At 37.0% G+C, this 15,699-nt stretch overlaps 1 protein-coding gene across 8 annotated transcripts in view; it reads left to right on the top strand.

The window, feature by feature from the left end:
* LOC137635197 (G patch domain-containing protein 2-like) overlaps positions 1 to 15,699 on the top strand; it is a 784,198-nt gene that overhangs the window by 492,059 nt on the left and 276,440 nt on the right. For 5 of the 8 annotated variants that reach the window (XM_068367662.1, XM_068367658.1, XM_068367660.1 and 2 more), the window contains one exon: positions 11,859 to 11,927. The exons of the other annotated variants lie outside the window; for them this stretch is intronic. In XM_068367662.1, coding sequence (XP_068223763.1) covers positions 11,859 to 11,927 — 69 coding nt within the window. The remainder of the gene's footprint in view (positions 1 to 11,858; positions 11,928 to 15,699) is intronic. 8 annotated transcript variants of the gene reach the window in all.

The raw sequence follows: 15,699 nt of genomic DNA, 5'->3' as shown, positions 1-15,699 counted from the left end.
CAGTAATTTATTCATATTCAGGATATTAATCACTGGTATTTTCAGTGAGCTATTGGAATCATATCAATTGGTAAATAAGGTTGACTGTGTAACTGCTTCAACTGGTCATACGTTGGACCTAGTTTCAAGTGATGGAATGAATAACATTCTATCTGATATAAATGTAGAAGAGAAGTGCACTATACCGAGTGCGCTAACTTATTACGTTTAGACTACCTGTGCAGAAACATGCAGTGGTGAAGAAAATAAACTTTAGACATAGGTCAAACCTCTCTCCTTTTGTATTTATTGAAGAAGTTACAAAGAAAATAAATGATGCTATCAGCATTCTCTGCAATCATGATAAACAATGTTTGTTGGAAGCTGTGTTGAATGCCTTATGACCATATATAATAGGATGAGTAAAAGCGAATATGATACCATGTGTCCACTGATGGAAAAGACTATAATTGTTAAAGACTGATCGCTTTGGTTTGATGGGGAGACTTTAGACAAAAAAAAAAAAGTGGGAGAAAAGTCATAAAGAGGTAGAAAAAAGAGGGAGAAAAGACCTAAGGAAAGTGGAATTGGTTAAAAACAAAGTATAGGGATAGAATACAAAACTGTAATGTACCAATATAATCACCTACTCAGAAGGAAGAAAAGCAAGACATAAATAAGTTATATCTTGTCTTAAATGGTATAATGGGAAATGTGAATGAAAAAAGTTTACCATACCAGAGGGGTATAGTGACCAGTAACTAGGTAATAATTTTTTAGTATTCTTTAAAAACAAAAAAAATATAATTAGGGCATTTACATTTACAAATATTCAACATCAGATTAATGCTACACCAAATACACAGATAAAATTAACATGATTCAGAAATATAACACAAGAGGATACACAGATAAAATTAACATGATTCAGGAATATAACACAAGAGGATGTCACCAGGATTATCAAGAGAGCAAAGAAAACAAACTGTGCAATCGATACAATGCCAATATCTGAAGTAATAGGAGAAAAGAAACTTTTCTAGTCTAGTCTAGCTGATATAATAATAAGAATAGCAAATACAAGCATCAATGAGTATAATTTTCCCTAATCTGACAAAATGGATATAGTCACACCAGTTCTGAAAATTGCTCCAGAATTACCAGGAATTAAGATCACATAGACCATTTTTTAATCTATCCTTTATTTGAAAAGTTCTAGAATAAGTATATCTTGAACAATTAATTAGTCAAAAGATATAGTAGCTTTGCCAGACCATCAGTCTGCCTACATAAAATTATACTTTACGGAGACAGTTATCTTTTCTATTGTAAATGATGTGCTGGAAATGAATGAAAACAAATGTGCTATTTTAATATTACTTCATCTTAATATTATTATTATTATTATTATTATTATTATTATTACTTGCCAAGTTACAAACCTAATTGGAAAAACAGGATGCTATAGGCCTGTGGGCTCCTACAGGGAAAAATAGCCCAGTGAGGTAAGGATATAAGGAAATTACAAGAGAAGTTAATAACAATTGAAATAAAATACTTTATGAATAGTAACAACATTAGAATAAATCTTCCATATGTAAACTATAAAAACTTTAAAAAACAAGAGGAAGAGAAATAAGATAGAATAGTGTGCCCAAGTGTACCCTCATGCAAGAGACCTCTACTCCAAGACAGTGGAAGGCCATGTTACAGAAGCTATGGCACTATGGAAGACCAGAGAACAATGGTTTGATTTTGGAGTGGCCTCCTAGAAGAGCTGCTTACCTTAGCTAAAGAGTCTCTTCTACCCTTACCAAGAGGAAAGTAGCCACTGAACAATTACATAGTAGTAGTTAACCCCTTGAGCAAAGAAGAGTTGTTTGATAATCTCAGTGTTGTCAGGTATACTAAGACAGTGGAGAATATTTAAAGAATAGGCCAGACTATTCCATGTATGTGTAGGCATAAGGAAAATGAGCCATAACCAGTCAAAGGACCCAATAACTCTCTAGCGGTAGTATCTCGACTGGTGGTTTGTGTACTGGCCAACATACTACCCATGTCTTATTGCTGCTTTTGATACAGTTGTGCATGAACTGCTACTAATTGATCTATGGTCCATCGGTATTAAAGATCAAGATTTTGAATACCTAAAAGACTACATGGTTGACAAAAATTACTGTGCAAATTGGAAACTTATTTATCATATGAACCATAAGCAGATGGGTACCTCAGGGGAGTGTACTGGACCCAATCCTATTCTGTATCTATACTATCGGTCTGTCGAAAATGCTGCAAAGGCATGGAGTGAAGTTCAAGCTATTTGCAGATGATAGACAATTTATTTTTCTCCATAAATCACATAGACGACACTACTGAAATTCTAAACCAAATTCTGGCCAGCATTAAGGAACTGGAATTAAATTAAATTAAAACTGAGTTTATGGTGGTTGGAAAGAAAAAGAGAGTAAGAAACTTGGGTAATATTCAAATAACCATAACAACCCTGCCCCGATATCTGGTAAAGTTCGCGATTTAGGCGTATCTCTTGACTGTAACTTGTCTTTCAATGCCAAAATGAATAATGTAGTAAAAACTTTTGGTTATCATCTTAGAAACATTATTTGTTATAAAGAAGTACCTAGATGAACATTCGGTAAATAAAAAGTGATAATCTGTTTTAATACCAGGACTTACTACTGTAACTCCATCTACTTCAATTTACCAAAAGTGCAACAAGAAATTATAGAACTCAATAAATAGGAGCAAGACTGATGAAAGGTGTCTCGCCCCAAGAAAGGATCTCTCCCATACTAATTGATTTACACTGGCTGCCTATTAAAGCGAGAATTGAGTTTGAAATAAGTACAATAACCCATCGTTATTAGAATCGGACGTCCAATATCTAAGAGAATTGCTACATATTGTTCAGCCAACAAATTGTGTTGACACAAGTATAGTTACAGAGGGTTTCAAATTAGTGGAACCTAGACTTAAGTCTACTCCAGGCTCTAGAGCCTTTAAACATGTAGCCCCGAGACTATACAATAAGCTCCCACTAGATATTTGAAATACTTAAGATATTAAGGCTTTCAAGAAGAAACTGGAAACTTTCTTGTTCTCCAAGTGCTTTGATAGTGTGGATTTGACAATAAACGAGCAATATATGATGTGAAATGTTGAATGCTTTCAAACGAGCATGATAAAACGACTGTGGAGGTCCTGTAGAGAGTAGGGTTCTATGCTGCACAGGACCAGAAAAGCAGCCCGTAAAGTAAAGCAAAGTGGGTATTTAGTTAGGTCATTGTGCTGCATTTTAAGATACTTTTGTATAATTTTGACCATCCTTTGTATTCATATTTTCCAAGACTCTACCATCCACCACATAGAACTGGGTATGTTATTTAAATCGTGCGTTTTACTTTTAAGACCGAGTACTTCACTGTATTCTAGGAATTTTATACCTCATATGATCAAATCATGGAATGATCTTCCTATCAAATAGTTGAATCGGTGGTTTTTCTAAAATTCAAACTCCCTGGAAAGGCTTTTTTGTTAAGCATGTAGACATGTCGTTTTTTTATTTTTTTTTTTTTTTTAGGTGGCAATTATTTTGATCTTAATTTGTTTTATTTTACTTTTGTATCATAATCTATTCTTTAATTTGCTTTCTTTTCCACTCCAGGGTGTTTTCCTTGCTAGATCTCTTAAGCTTGTAACATTTTGCTTTTCCAACTAGGTTTGCAACTTGGCTTTTATAATGATAACAATTGACATCTTTTCATGTAGCTATGAATGATAGAGATTATCCAGGTTTAGGTTATCTTTGAGAATGATAAAGGTAGAATTTTTTTTTATAACAAAAAGCAAGTAAAAAGCTTCCATCAATTCTCCAAGAAACTGGTGATTAGCTTCATTATTTAGCATTCCAGTTTCAATTTTATAGACTTTTCACTTGATTTAAGAGGCGTGACACGACCTATGGCTAAAATTTTCATAATTCAGTTTATTGCATTTTTGGGATGTATAATGTCTATTTCATGTGTCAAATAGTTTTATTGATGAAAAAAAATTCTTTCATTGCTAAAATGGCATTTTTTTCATATGTATGTAATCGCGCCAGATCTCGTAGGCATCCTTTTTCCTACCTGGTTATGTTTTTTCTTATTCTTATTCAAGAATTGAAGAGATGTTTTTTACCGTTAAATTTTACCATTTTATTTGATGGTACGAAGTCATAATATCCATTTTTACTATATATTTATGAGGAATAACAAATAGATTTTGATTTGCTTATATCATTGTTTTTCCTTAAGGCAGGTCTTTTCATGTATTAGTCGCCCTCCAGAATTCCCTATTCATGGCCACCCCTTTTAGCTCATGGGACCTTCTCCCTCCCTTCAGGTCATCTAGCATTGACATTTTTTTTCCTGCCTCTTGAGTCTTTGCCCTTCAAATTTACCTTCTCTAATATCTTTCAGTAACCCATCTCCTCCAAAAGTGTGTTCTATCCAGCTTTCTGCCTTCTCTTTATTGAAGTTGTTAGCGTTCTCCCTTCTCCAACTATTCTTAGCACTTCACCATTTGTCTTGTGGTGACTCCAACTTATTCTCAGTATCCTCCTCCATATCCACATTTCAAATGCTCTCAGATGTTTCTTGTCTGTTTCAGAACTGAACAATCCTACACTCCATATGAAACTTTTAAAAAAAAATTCTTAAATTCAGATTTACATACATACATATATATATATATATATATATATATATATATATATATATATATGTATATATATATACATATATATATATATATATATATATATATATATATGTACATATATATATATATATATATATATATATATATATATATATCTTCTTTTTTTGCCTGCCTATTTATAGAATTGCACTCAGGCAGAGTATGAATTATGAATTATATTCCTTTTTGTTTCTATGTTGTATTCTTGGGTTTTATACAGTAAAATTGAAGACCATGAAAACAATTCAATAAGATTGCTTAGCCTAACTTCCACAAATTAGGCTATATGTCTTTGCTCTAAGGCAATATATATTCCAGATCACTTAGCAGGATTTCCAGCATTACCCTCTTTGTTGACTGCTTACCAAATACATTAAACAAACCTAATTAATAAAGTTAAGAGTTAGAAAAAACCTAGCGAGATTCCAAGAATCTAATCAGTAGCCCACCAAAGCAAAAACAGAACTTGCCCGATTGGCCACCAGTACTCCATGGCCCCAAGTGTTTTGAACATGGGATATAAAAAAAATTCTTATTAATGGTTCATGCCATTTCAAATTAATTCAGTTTAAACTAGCATGTCAAAAAGTTATTGTATATGTAGCTTTGAACCTAGCACCTGATAGTGGGACATAACTTCAAGTTATTCCTATGCGAATACAAACTTCTGAGTCATTTATATTGGTTACTCCTAGTTTTGTTTTCTACAACCAGACAGTCAAAAGAAAATTAGTTTGATTGCATCATGCTTCGTTGCTAGGTAACTGGAGCGCATAACTCATGTTCAAAGCTTCCCCACAACACTCATGGTCATGAAGTGGGTAAGATGTGCCCTCTTCCTCTCTCTGTGATCAGACATCTGCATTGCCCTCACCGCACTCTTATAGTGCTTAGTGCTTGTGTCTCTTAGGCCTTTGATATTCACTGTCACTTGTGTACTATCATTATTTGTGAGATTACCAGTGTGCCTTACGACTATTATGTTGAATTTGATGCGTTCTTGCCCTGGCCGAGCGTGTCAGTCCTTTGTTACAATAATAAGACTAGTAGAAGAAGATCCACACCTGGTTTGACCTTCTTGTAGAGGTAAACAATATTCTCTTAGTTAGCCATGTGAGTACAGTAGGGAGTGGTCGTCTTCCCAATGGGAGAGATATAATTCTCGCTGCAAGAAACAATATAAGCGATATTGTTCCATTTCTTTGTCTTCTGTCAGCAAGGGCAAGAAACGTAAGATCAGTCCTGTGGCGAATGTTATATCCCACACAGGTCCTTCATGTCAGCCCACTTAGGCTCCAGTCATAGATGACAACGGGCATGGCTACGGCCGCTGTGCTCCCTGAGCCAGATCCTTTAGATATTTCATCTGTCGCTGATTATCCTGTTATGTCTAGATCTCCCTCCCCTCGTACGAGTGCACCGAGTGGAGATCTATATATATTAGATTATACAGGTAAGATATTTCTTCTCTTGGAGGTGTCTCCAATTAGAGCTTTGAAAGTATCTCCCTGTTCCCGTTGGAATCTTAGAGTAGAGCCAGTCATTTCCCTCCCATACAGAGGCAGCCTTATTGAAAGACCCTTATTACCATTCTCCAACTCAAAATAAAAAGTAATGCCGGCCTCGTACACCTAGGGGTCCTTGGCAGAAATCTCCTCATATGAGTTCCCAGGATGCATCAGTGGACATATCTCCTTATTATGAGGGTAGTTGGAATGCATCGTGTCCCCCCCCCCAAGACTTGGCAATGCCAAGATGCTTTAAACAAGTTTCTCCTCCCAAGCATAATAAGACTATAATGTTAAGTACATCAAATCCTGTTTTACCCAGATTTTCAGCTATTAATCAGCTAGGTTGAACTTTCAGATTAACAAGTCTGAACACACTGCTATATCTAAACGTATTGACATCACTATATTTACTGCCATCTTAACGCGAGAGGTAACTCCTCCGCATCGTGGGCAGACCAACAGGTTTAAGCAAATTGTCACCCCTAAATATCAAGACATCACAAAACGCGCCGCTATTTTAACAGATTATTCCTCCGCAACTTAATGCCAAAAGTTCAACCTAATTTACGTTCAATACACCCTAGATGGCATGGTAGATCATCGCCAAATCACTTTAAGGGTCCCCCAGAGTTTTATAAACTTTCAGCTAGAAAATAGAATGATAAAGCTTTGACTTATCCAAATAACAAGCCTGTGTCTTACGTTAATGACAAACTTTTTAATCGTCATGACCAACCACACACTAGCTCCTGGCCTAATGTTCATGATTCTAAAACTATGCATTCTACGGAATGCCATTTTATTTCAGATAAATCTTTGCAAGTACAGAGTGTAGATAAGGAGTGTGGAATGATTCCCCCCTTCCCAAGAGTCACTCCCCCATCTAACACAGATGAAGGAACTATTGGCAGACGGCGTTCACGTGGCCCACACCATAGACTTTCTAGATGGCAGAGTCTTGAGAACTCTTTCGCCTCGTAAATCACCTTGCAGTCAGTTGTTAGAGGAGACCATTCTTATAACGGAAGTGAGCTGGAATAGTCCCCTTCCCTCTCCGCCTCCTATTCCTATCACAATATTGGTGACACAAGCGGAAGGAAGGACATCCTAGGAAGAATTAAGAACTCGGCAACCATTGAAATGGAACAACCGAATTATGACATCACTATTAAGGATTCCGGAGATACTCAATGCGTGCGCGAATACTAGCTCTGCTGATGTACCCCTACCACCATGAGGACCCAGTGTCAAGCTCAGAAGCCTCACACTTTATTAAGTTGATGATTCTTATCCTTTGTTTGGATGGATTGGAAGAGCCTCCTGTAGCTCAAACCACTAATAGATGTTTTGCTATTGACTATCTTTTCACTATCTCAAAAGCCCCAGACAAAGGTTCGATGTGGCGCTTTCTAATCAGATTAAAGATACACCAAACTTTCTGAATACACAAGTTTCAGCATCAGAAAATTCGCTTAAAGCCAGTAGATCCTCGAAACTACCACCTTTACCTCTGTCACGCCAGAGACGTGCTTACGTATACTCTGGCGCTTTTCAGAGTCCACTTCCTATTGACGTTAATGTGGCTAACTTGGTCCCATGAGTAGCAGTAGAAAGACTCTCTGATCACTCCTTCATTGTGTCGGGGCCCGAAGTAGCAAGCATGTAGACCACTGGTATGGAGCACTCTCTTGCTCTGTGGTATCAGAGGAGTTTAAGAAAGAACAGGTTTTTATAAAAAATTTGAGGATTTATCTAGATCTGGTGCCAAAGCCGTAGAGTTCCTCCTACATCTGAATATATGCCTTTGGGGGTAATTGCATTCTAAAAAGGTGCTACGATGTCTTAGCCAGATGTTCTAAATAGCTGTCCCCCAGATAAGCATTAACCCTAAGAAATTCCCCATCTCTCCTCCCACCCTCAGATAAAGCAACGGTGATTGAAAAGGTAGAGAGGTAAGGACAAAGTCCTCTGATGAAGTAGAGCAGTTGCACCAAGGTAGCCTACTCCCAAAAACAGCCTTGGAATTCACCTTTTAAGCCGGTTCCACAGCAAAGACGTCTACCTCCAACGGATGCACAACAACCAAGTAGGCTGACCCCTAAACCTGCCTTTTGTCGAAGAGGACATTCCTCTAGACAAAGAGGGCGACATCGCAGAGGTTCTTGCTAGGGTGGGCACGTCCTCCAGCTTACCACCAAGGGGGGGGGGGTGCCTACAAAGCTCTTGCAAAGGTGGCAGGACTTCGTGGCTGACCCTTGGACAATAGAAGTTCTTTGTTCAAGAAGTGGAGTCCCTTTCGTAGACTGTCCGCCTCTTCTGACTAGGAATCTGACCATCCAACCATTCTATTCAAATGGATCAGTAAAAGACCTACTTTGTTAGAGGAAGTTTCCAAATTGTCTGCCAAAGCAGCTGGGGAAAAAGTCTCAAACGACTCTCTAGGCTTCCTTAGCAATCTGTTGCTGGTAGAGAAGTTGACGGGAGTTTGGAGACCCGTCATAGACTTCTCCCACTTGAACCTCTCTGTTCTACAAGTTAAGTTCAAAATGGAGACCCCACCCACCATTCTCCAGGCCATCAGGAAGAATGACTTCCTTCTGACGATACACCTGAAAGATAACTACTTTCAGGTCCCCATCCATCCGGCCTCAAGGAAGTATCTAAGGTGTTCCTTTCGAGACCAATTTTTTCAGTTCAGGGTGCTGTGCTTCGGCCTACCAACAGCCCTTCAGGTCTTCCCCAGAATCTTTGCACTTGGCTCATGCTATGAGCATCGGGGTCCTGAGATACCTGGACCACTGGCTTTTAGCAGAATCCCAAGCTCTCCTGTTAAAACTCAGAGACCTACTCCTGTGCAAGAAGTTAGGGATCCAGCTGAACTTGCAGAAGTCTATCCTCATCCCCCCAGGAGTCATCAGGTATCTGGACATGGACATAGACTCAGTTCAAGTCAGAGCTTTTCCATCAGCCGACAGAATCTCGAGGTTCAGAGTATTCAAAGCAACTTTTCTGAAGGGGAAACCCTTTCCTATCTACTCTTGGCAGAAGCTATTAGGCTATCTCTCCTCATTAGAGAAACTTGTCCCTTTTGGGGAGATGTGTGTGCGCTTGGTGTAGGAGGTTCTGAAGAACCAATGGTCATGGACTTCAGACTACCCTGCAACCTGGCTGCAAATACCTTAGGAAATGGTAAAGGACAACCTTTGGTGGCTGATCAAGAACCTGTTAGTGGGAACACTCCTTCAGGCTCCTCTACCACAGTTCCTCCGGTTCACAGATGCTTCTCACCAAGGGTGGGGTGTTCACCTAGGAAAGGGGCAAATCTCGGCCCTATGGTTAGAAGAGTACAATGCATTGCACATAAATTTCTGGGAAATGAAAGAAGTGCAACTAGCGTTACGCCACTTCTCAAAGACATTTGAGAGGTCACTCCGTGGTGTTGATGAGCATCAATAATTGGTGACCTACATCTCCTAATAAGGAGGCACAGCCTCTCTCCTGCTTTGCAATCTAGCAGTCCCAAGCAATCACTCTCTTGATGAGGTTTAACTCCAGGAAGAGGAACATCCCTGCAGACTATATGAGCCATCGAAGGACGACACTTTGTTTAGAATGGTCTTTGCTTCCTTTAGTTGCGAAGAGACTTGTGACTTTGTGGGGTTCCCCATCTCTGAACATTTTTGCCACCCACCTAAATCTCTAACACGGAGTGTATTGCTCTCCAGTTCCAGACCAAGCTGCAGTGATGGAAGACGCATTTCAACACCCATGTGACAGACTAGACTTTTATCTATTCCACCATTCTGTCTGATTCGTCAGGCATTAGACAGAGTCTGGACATCCAAAGGGGCTAGAGTAATGCTAGTAACCCCACATTGGCCAGCAGCAGAATGGCATTCAGAACTGCTGGACCTTCTCACAGAAGTTCCAAGAGAACTTCCAGAATGGCCAAACCTGCTACGTCAACCTTACATAAGAAAATTCCTCAACACAGTGCATTGCCTGTCCCTTCATGGCTAGAGACTATCCAGCGTGTCCTTTGAAAGAAAGGTTTTTTTTTTTTTGGATATCTCCGAAAGTCTTCCACAGCAGTTTACCAGGCAAAGTGGAAAATCTTCTGTGATGGGTGTCGTAAGGGGAATCTTGCTATACTCAGAGCCACTATTCCCCTGTTACTATGTCCCATAAGAGCAGTGCATATATATTTGAAAAGAACTCGGTATCGGAGGCCTAAAATCTCCAATTTGTTAGTGAGCTCTGGCCGCTCTAAAAAGAAAGTATGCGGAAACACTATTTCTTTCTGGTTGAGAGAAACAATCATGAGATCTTGTAAATCCTTAGGGGAAGCATCTCTAAGGATCCTACTTGAGCTCATGATATACGTGGTCTTGCGTCAACCCTAGTGTTCCACATAAACCCCTCTGTAGCACAAGTTCTAAAAGCTGGTCTTTGGAAGAGACAAGTCATCACTTTTATGAACCATTATCTTAAAGATTGTATGTACTGGTATTTAGACACCTTTTCTATAGGCCGTATTGTTGCAACACAGCAAATCTAACTATGAGCTCCTATGGGACACATAACTGCTCTATTCTCTGCATTATACGGGTATTTAATTGGTACTAAGGCGGATGGTGATCTTAATTGGACTTGAAGCCTTCTCTAGGAATCCACCCTAATGCAAGTAAGATGCCTTGAAATTGATTACTTGATGAAATATTGAAATCTTGATACAATTGAACACTTGATGTTCATATCACGTTACCCCTGGCTTCGTATTTATTTCTCAAGAATTGAATGTAAGGCCTTGCATTTTTACGTGCCAGCTACACTTCACAAATATTTCACTTTGATCTCTTGCTATTACTTCTAGTATTTGTATCCTGAGAGAGTAAGGAAAACCTCTTAACTTCACAGAGACTTCCTCCCACCTAAGGAAGACTCCCATATAAATAACTCGGAAGTTTGTACCCATGTAGGAATAACCTACTAATTTACTCATTTATCAAAGGGCCTGCCTCAACCACCCCACAAGTATTTGACCTGGTAAGTTTTGTGAGGAAGCACCTTGAACAGGTACTATGCGCCATGCGCAGTAGTTGCCTGGAATGAAAATGTTATATATTGAAACCAAGTTTCTTTTAATCATCTGGTCATAGAATACGAAACTAAGAGTAACCCATATAAAATGACTCGGGTTTGTATAGCTTAGAAAAATACAAATTGTATTAAATTTGTAGTTTTATTTAGTTTTAAACTTACCCTTATACATCTTCTGCAGAAGATATACTTATCATTATTACTCTATGTTTTGTATAATTGATTTAATAGAGGGAGTGAAACTAACATAATTTCCATGGCACAATGTGGTGTGTAGGATAAGCTATTGCAATTTTATTCAAACATTTCCCCCCACTTGATGAATTATCTGATGGCATGTTTGTCACTTTATAGTTTCCCATTTTTGGTGAATTGGTAATACAACTGTTGATTCCTACCCAGTCTCAATAACTACTGTATATGCTAAGTAGGCTGAACTCTTTAATTTAAAAAAAAATAGATGACAATCGTTGCAATCTACATTAGTTTTTATTTTCCTTTTTTCAGGAGAAACAAGACTTAAACTGTAACCTAAATGTCTCTTTGGTCATGAGTAACAAAGATAAAGAAAAAAAAGTAAGTTTAAAACTGTCACTTTGCTTAAGGAAAAAAAAATAGATCATAAAAAGTGGTCAGATTTACAGAATTTATGTGAAAGGTATGAAAAGGTCAATTAAAACAATGTTTTTGTAATACAAAGCTATTTTCTCTTACAAACCCATTAATAATATATTTGCCCACATTTGCAGTCTTGAATGTACCCAATTTCAGAGTCATTCAGTGCAGACAAAAGGTGTATGGTAGTGTAACCATGCATATGCTATGGGGAACACCAGGTAGGTATCTATTTCTAACCCCATATTTGGTGTCATTTGGAATAAAAGCTGTGAGAGATATGGGGCAACATTGGCTGCTTTCTTTAAAAAGAACACAATAGAAATTTAATAATAAAATATGTCATTTTTATACTCGCCTGATGTTCAAATTGCTTCTTCTCCAGTAGCTCTACTTATCAACATTTAACTCTAAAGTAAAGTTACAACAAAATAATTACCCATTTTTTCTTCCAATAGACACATGCCATTAGAAAAGTAATGGGACACTAGGGGTTAATGAAAAGAAGCGAAGTGTGACTGCCTTTGTTATTGCAGTTTTGAAGTTGAACTACTGTATTCCCTGCCCTCTTGACATACAAGTTAGTGGAGGGGATGGGTGGGCATGTATGTTTACATCAGGGAAGTATAGAAATAACATCTTATTATCAAAATTTGGTTTATTTCCAAAAACTTCCCTAGATATTCATATTGCTGACTACCACGTTGAGAAAGGCGAGACGTTAGTGAAGGAAAGATATAGGTAAAATTATAGAATGAATATACATTCTAGATAATTAAAATTCTAGAGTCAACTCCTCTAGATCAATGATAACAAATCATACTTAAAATATGGGAATCCAGATTGATTCTCTATGGAAAAATTTTGAAAATTGTCCCTTAATTGATCTCCAAATGGTCACAAGACCACATTGCCAGCAGCCACTATAGGACCTAGAGCTCAGATTAGAAAAACAAGATACTTCAAGATAATTTTAGATGGTATGCCATTAGGCTACCTATAAAACTATTTTCAAAGAAAAGATCTCTGCAAAGATAAGAGATATAGGTGTACTCCATATATCTTGAACCTTGACCTTTAAGACTTTTATAAGATTTGAATTCAGTTCTTTGAGAGCCTCTGTTTAAATGACAAAAATTGGTTAACATTAAAAAAATGTAGAAGCATTTTTTCTCTCCAAAAATTTCATATTTTGAAAAATTGGGCTTATAAGATTTTTTGGAGAGAATGATTGAAATGACTTTAGTAAGTATAAGTATGGGTGTTTTGTGGTGATTTTTTTCTCCAATGGGGATCATAAGAACATAATCATTATATTTCAGAGCTATTACTAACTAGTGGTGAGCCCGTTCCTTCAAATACAAATACATCCCTTCCCAAATACCTACACATGAGCAAGATTGCCTAGCTTAATATATTCTCGTCTTTGTCTTTTTATGGGCAAATTTTACACTTTTTTCGTGTTTAGTTATCATCTTTCAGCATAAACATAACAAAAAATTGTAAATATGTAAACGAGCAGACAAAGAAATAAGAGAGACTTACGTGAAGCAAACGTTTTTTCACAAATACGATATGATGTACTTAGGGCTGCAGAATTGCAAGGGCCTGTGCCTGGCCAAAAGGGCCAGTCAATGAACAACAACATGATATATATGAGAAAACTGATTCCTCAGAGATTTATAGAAAATGTAGGAATAACTGTATATGGTATACTAAAATCAATAGTTTTCAGGAAGGCTTAAGCATGGAACTGGACGCGCAAGCATAAACAAATAAAGAGAACTTTAAAACAATGAAACAATTTGATTTCATTAAAAAAAAAAAAGCTATTTGAAATATAAACTATAAACGCTCTCCTACCCAAAAATGCAATAATCGGAATTAACAAAATTCCAAGCCATAAGTTGTAAGTCTTACTCCTTTAAACAATATTTGCTCTGAAGGAAGGCAAAGGCGACAAAATTATCTCATGCATTCAAAGCCTACCCTAAAGTTTAGTGCTTACAGTTATGTATTTAGCTGACACCAATATTGCTATTATTATTACTGATTGCTAAGCTACAAACCTAGTTGGAAAAGCAGGATACTATAATCCCAGGGGCTCCAACGGGGAAAATAGCCGAGTGAGGAAAGGAAAAAAAAATTACATATTTTAAGAAAAGTAACATTGTAATAAATATATCTTATATAAACTAAAAGAACTATAACAAAACAAGAGGAAGAGAAGTAAGGTAGGTATGTGTGGCCGAGTGTACCCTCAAGCAAGAGAACTCTAACCCAAGACATTGGAAGACCATGGTATAGAGCGGTGGTTCTCAAACTATTGTGAGATTTTTTTGCATGGTGGTCTCTCTATAAGTTTTAGATTACTCGGCAGACCTTTTTTAAATTAATTGCAATTAACATTACAAAATATATCATACGGTTACTGAAACAACACATTTTTATCAAAAAATTATATATTCAGAAAATGGTAGCATTAAGGTACTGAAACAAAGGTATTTTTTTGGAAACCATTACGTATAAATAAATGGAAACCTTTATCAACTGAAACAAAAAGACTTCTTTTTTTATTTGACAACCACTTAATTAATAAGAAAATTCAAATTTTATTGAACAAAAACGTTTTTTGGCCAAAACATATATAATCAGATAATGCAACCTTATTTACCAAATGTACGTTCAATGAGATGGGTGCATTTGCTTTGCCTGAATCAATTCTTCTATATTTGGTTTTGTTTTAGCCAGTGCAACTCGCATATCATGTGTTGCTTCTAATCTGTTTCAGGATTTTTATTTGATGGCAAGTATCGCGGAAAATGCTGACACACACTCATAGGTGGTTACAAATGGAATCAACAATTTTAGTGCCATCTTTGCAACACTGGGATAGGAATTTGCCATTTCAATCCAAAAATCACTACTGCACATTTCACGGAAAATATGTTTTGCACCGGCATCATTAATCAATTCAATAAATTGTTCTTTTATTGAATAATCCTCTGAAGGCAGATCATTAATAGAGAGTACAAAATAGTTGTTGATAAACATAGTATTTTTCAGTTTTGTAGGTTAGGAAAATAATAAGTTATTTCTTCACTAAGAAGTGATACATGTTGTTTCATCAACTCTATGATATCGTCTTCGACATTAAGCTCATTCTCATCAATATATGTATTTGATTGTGGAAATGGGACAAAATTATTCTTCTCTATCTTCGAAAGCCATAGTTCGAGCTTCATTTTGAAAGCAGTCATTTTTTCATGGCAATGGGGCACTGTGATCTCTTTTTCCTTGCAGTGATAAATTGAGGGAATTCATGGATTCAAATATGTCTACCAAAAATGTCAGACATATAAGAAAACGGACATCAGAGAATTTTGCGTAGATGTCTGGCTTAGTGTCTATAAAAAATTGTTGAATTTCTGCACGTAGTATGAAAGCTCTCTTCAATACTTTCCCTTTGGAAAGCCACCTTATGTGTGAATGCAATAAGTGTGTTTCAAATTCGGAATCACTTTCTTTACATAATGCAGAAAACAAACGAGAGTTAAGTGCATTAGCTTTAATGAAGTTAACTGCTTTAACCACCGCATTGAGAACATTGCTCAACTCATCAGGCATGGTTTTCATTACTAATGCTTGGCGGTAAATAGTGCAATGTGTACCAATAATATCTGGCAATTTTTGCTTAACCAAAATTTGAAAACCAGAACAACCACCAAGCATT

The sequence above is a fragment of the Palaemon carinicauda genome, unplaced genomic scaffold, assembly GCF_036898095.1.
Source record: "Palaemon carinicauda isolate YSFRI2023 unplaced genomic scaffold, ASM3689809v2 scaffold10, whole genome shotgun sequence".
NCBI lineage: Eukaryota > Metazoa > Arthropoda > Malacostraca > Decapoda > Palaemonidae > Palaemon > Palaemon carinicauda.
The sequence above is the reverse complement of the archived record's forward strand: the minus strand, read 5'-3'. Positions and strand labels throughout refer to the sequence as shown.